This window comes from Eurypyga helias, unplaced genomic scaffold (assembly GCF_000690775.1).
Source record: "Eurypyga helias isolate BGI_N326 unplaced genomic scaffold, ASM69077v1 scaffold22745, whole genome shotgun sequence".
Classification (NCBI taxonomy): Eukaryota; Metazoa; Chordata; class Aves; order Eurypygiformes; family Eurypygidae; genus Eurypyga; species Eurypyga helias.
Window position 1 is genome coordinate 1 of NW_010252354.1, and position 4,520 is coordinate 4,520.

Here is a 4,520-nt window from a genome sequence, read left to right on the forward strand (position 1 = left end):
GTGTGTTGGTCACCCGTCTCTCTCCCGTGGTGCATTTAAAAGCCTGGTCCCCTCTCTGGAGCTGGAGCTTTGCTCCGCTGGCCCTACAGTCACCACGTGCCGCGGCGGGACCGGGCGATGGTGCTCACACGCCGCTGCCTGCCCCTCTCCCTGCACAGGCAGGGGTGGTGCCGCGGTACAGAACTGCCTCTGCTTTGCCCTCTGCAGCACCGCGGCACCTCGCCCCGCCGGGCTTCATGTGAGAGATGGCGAACGCCGAAGTGAGCGTCCCTGTGGGTGATGTGGTGGTTGTACCAAGTGATGGGAACGAAGGGGAGAACCCGGAGGATACCAAAACCCAAGTGATCTTGCAGCTCCAGCCGGTGCAGCAAGGGTGAGTTGGACGGTACCGGGAGGTGCAGGGTGAGATGGGGGCCGGGGGGGGACACCCTGTAGATTTTTGTGGTGCGGGGATTGAGCGTTGCTGCGTTTTCCAGCTCTGCGTCGGTTTTGTGCCACGCATGGCAGAGAGAAAAATACCAACGTAAAAAAGCTTTTGTGTGTGTCACTGTCATGGGGCCTCCGAGGACTGAAATCGTCCTGTGGGGACGTGTCTGTGCAATGCTCTCTCAGATCACGGCAGCCCGCCGATGCCCGTGGCAGCGCGGCGAGACGGTCACGGTGCCGCCCCGGCAACGCATCCTCCGGGTCCCTCTCTGGCCCCGGGGTGGGTTTTTGCCATCCTGCAGCTGCTGTACGTGGTGATCTGTGCCCGTGTGCCCAGATCCGTGTATGCCTCTGTGCCAGCTTTCCACTAAAATAATCCTCCTCTAAAATACGAGGACGTTGGGATGTTGGAGGGAATTTTGTGGTACCCAGCTTCTGTGGAGAAGGGGCTGCAACCAGGCACTTTGTCTTACCTCTGGATAAATCCGGACGTAAATAGAGTGGCTCCAGTTTGATAATCACAGAGCAGGGCGGCTGCAGGCCTGACAGTGACTCTTCCCGTGCTGCAGTGTCACACAGGGCTGGAAGGGAAATCCAGGGGCACCGAGCTCTGCTTCCTGTTGTCGTGGCTAACCGGCTGTATCAGAACCCAGAGGAGCAGGCACGGGGGAAGCGCACTGCAGAGCTGCCTCAGCGGCGCTGGCGACGCGGAGGGCGCGATGACAGGACTGGGAACGCCTTTGTGTGTTTCGGTCCCTGGGATTATTTGCGTAATTTGTATGTGCCAACAAAATGCCTGTGGTTGAGGCTCTATCAAACGAAATCCGCGTCTCTCGAGGACAGGCAAGAAAGAAACTAACCGGATTTTTAACCCCATGCTGTGATTTCCCGTGATTTACGTAGTTTGTTTATGGGTGGCCGCTTTCACAACAGGATTTACCAAGAGGGCTCCGAGGCCAGCGCCGCCGTAGTGGCCGTGGAAACCCACACCATCCACAAGCTAGAAGAAGGGATTGGTGAGTTCCCGCTTGGCGTGGGCAGAATCCCCTCCTCTGCAGGGCTGGTCGCAGCTGAGCTGGTGTCTCCGGTTCGCTGGGCTTCCTTCTGGCTCTGCCCCTGCAGATGCGGTTTCCCAGGCATGGATGTGGGTGCAGGGTCTGGGCAAACTCTGGAATAAGAGTCTGCTGTTACTGCTTGGTCTCAAAGTCCTGGAACTGAGATCCTGGCTCTCCTGCAATGAATGGTAAGGGCTCCCACGAGGTCCAGGGGAGCCGAGATTTCACCCTGGTCTTGGTGTGGGACACTAGCAGGCAGAAGTCATGGTTATGAGGATGGCGGTTGTGTCCGCGCTGACGCATGACATCAGGTTCCGATGGTTCTTTGCCCAGGGTTTGGGTTGGGGTTCAGAAGAACCGAGCAGGTTGGCGCTGTGTGCTCCCCACCATCCTGAGGAGTACGTGGGAAAAATCTCCTGTCGTTTAGGTGCTGTCACTAGATCTGGACTAGTGTTCTGCTTCCTGTGTGGGTGTGGGTCTTTTGGCAGCATTAGCAGAAACTCCGCATGTGAGGAGAATGTATTATCAGTAAATATCTGGTATCACTGCTAAAGAGACACCAGAGCTCCAAGAAATCTGAGAGAGTGCTGTGCTTCAAATTGTAAAGCATTTTGTTTCTGCAAAAATTGGTCTTATTGCCTCCTCCCCTTACAGATATGTTGGATTTCTGATGTCACGTTCTCCTGATAGATGATGTGTTGGATTTCTGATGTCATGTTCTCCTGATAGATGAGCTTCATTTTGACTGTTGCGATATTAAAAAGCAGATGCCAGTTGCTGTTAGAGCTAGCAATGGGAGGAGACGAAGAGAGGACTGATCCTGAACCGGGATCAGCCCTTCTTTTGGTTTCCTGAGTGGTTTCTCACAACCTGTGAGCTTTCAGCTCAGGGGTTGAGCCTCTTGGGTGGACGATTTCATTTTTACCCCTCCCTCCCCCAGACCCCAGCACCATCGAAACCAACGAGGAGATCGAGATCGCCTATCCCATCACCTGCGGGGAGAGCAAAGCCATCCTGCTCTGGAAGAAGTTTGTCTGTCCGGGAATTAACGTCAAGTGTGTAAAGGTAAAGGAGTTTTCGGATTCCTTCCTGCTCTCACGCTCTGGTGCTTGACTCCCACAGGACTTTCTTGTGTTTCATCCGAGCTGCGTGCTGGAGCCGAGTGACTTTGCTTTTGCAGCTCGGTGGGTTATTAGCACTAAAATTGTTTCTAGCATGGGGAGAAGCAGAGGAGGAGTGGATCAAGGAGCGAAGGCCCATCACTCATATTTCCCTGCTGGTCTTGATTGCTGTTCAAAGCAGAGCTGTATTTGGCACTCGATGAGGGACTTGGAGCTGAAGGCAGGCAGGGGATGCGTACTGAGATCTGCCACAGCTTTCCGTCCTTGTCTCTTCCCCTTGGTATCCTGATACTCCGCTCCTGACGCTCCCTCGGTGAGCAGGTTGCATGGAGAAGAGAAATCTGGCCGTTCCCTTTTCCCACTTGAGGGTGCGCTAACGTAACAGCTGACGCGCTGAGTCCCTGTGCGCCGCTGCATTCCATTGCGGACCCTCGACGGGAACTGCCTTGGGCACCGGAGCAGGACAGGGCAGATGCCCTGTGAATACCTGTGTCAGCCAGGTGTTGCTCAGCTGTTTGATGTAACAGGAGTCTCCTGTGAGGATCTCCAGGGTGACTGTACATGCTCACAGAAGGAGCCCGTTTGGTTGGTGCCTTGTAGGAAAGCCTTCAGGGCTGGTCGTGGCAGAGCTGTGTGGTTGGAATGCCGGCAGCTGGCAGGTCGTCCCAGCAAACGCATCCGTTCTGGGGTTGTCAGCATTGCTGTGCCGAGGGGATCGCAGCTGGTGGGGATTTGAGAGGCAGCTCCTCTTTCTGGGTAGAAGTGGGGTCTTTCAATGAGCTGTGTTGGATGTACCAGTACAGGCTTCCGAGGTGATGTTACCCTGTTTGCTGAGCCTTTGTTTATCTCCTTGTCAGTTCAATGACCAGCTGATCAGCCCGAAGCATTTTGTTCACCTGGCTGGGAAGTCTACCCTGAAGGACTGGAAGAGAGCCATTCGCCTCGGAGGAATCATGCTGAGGTATTAGACCTGCCTACCACTGTGTCCAGCTTCAGGGCTTCATCACTGCAGCTGCAGGATCCCAAGCAGGCGTTTTGTCTGCTTTGCAGGCCCTGGGAGATCTCTTGGAAGCTCACATTACCTGGCCAGCAGCCTGCAGAGATCCCAGCCCTGTGGTCTGGGCGGCAGGATTCCTCATCCTGTACAGAAGTGGCCTCCCCGGGGATGTGGTGTTTGGTGGGGGTGGAACAGGACCAGAGCCCTGTATGTGAAACTGGGGGATGGCTTGTATTTGCCCTTTGAAAACCCTGCAGATGTTTTGTGTGCAGAGCAGCGCTGGCTCTCCTGTTTTCCCTCCTTCTCATGGCTGTAGCATTCCTACGTAGAATACTCCCTTCTGTCTCCAGGCTGAGATTTGAGCTGAGCCTGGTTCTCTCCCCACTCCCTGCACAGGAAGATGATGGACTCGGGGCAAATCGACTTCTACCAGCACGACAAAGTTTGCACCAACACCTGTCGAAGCACCAAGTTCGACCTCCTGATCAGCAGCGCCAGAGCCCCGGTGCCGGGGCAGCAGAGCGTGGTGCAGACCCCTACGTCGGCTGACGGTAGGAAACCAGTTAGCGGTGTCACGGGAGTTTCCCTCTGACGTGCCTCCCCCTCCCTGGACTCATCAGATCAGGTTGACCCCACACACATGCTTTACGTCTTCTCCTCGGGCGTAGCAGGGCAGTCCCACCGCTCAGGAGACTGCTCTGGTTTCTGGGAAGGACAATGCCTGTCGTGTCTGCTCAGGGGGACCTCGGCAGCATCTGCCAGGAAGCTCTGCTCTGCAATAATGCGAGGGCAGAAAAGGTGCTGGTGTCGAGCAGTGATGAGAGGCAGCCTTGGGAGCCAGGGAGGGCTCACCTTGGATCATCACAGAGTCACAGACTGGTTTGAGTTGGAAGGGACCTTAAAGCCCACCCAGCCCCACCC

At 55.7% G+C, this 4,520-nt stretch overlaps 1 protein-coding gene across 1 annotated transcript in view; it reads left to right on the forward strand.

Moving 5' to 3' along the window:
* Positions 1-245: 245 nt before the first annotated feature.
* Positions 246-4,520, forward strand: part of GMEB1 (glucocorticoid modulatory element binding protein 1) — a gene marked incomplete at its 3' end in the record, with an annotated part of 9,050 nt that continues 4,775 nt past the window's right edge. The window contains exons 1-5 of the mRNA XM_010152359.1: positions 246-373; positions 1,360-1,442; positions 2,422-2,546; positions 3,460-3,563; positions 3,996-4,150. Coding sequence (XP_010150661.1) covers positions 246-373; positions 1,360-1,442; positions 2,422-2,546; positions 3,460-3,563; positions 3,996-4,150 — 595 coding nt within the window. The remainder of the gene's footprint in view (positions 374-1,359; positions 1,443-2,421; positions 2,547-3,459; positions 3,564-3,995; positions 4,151-4,520) is intronic.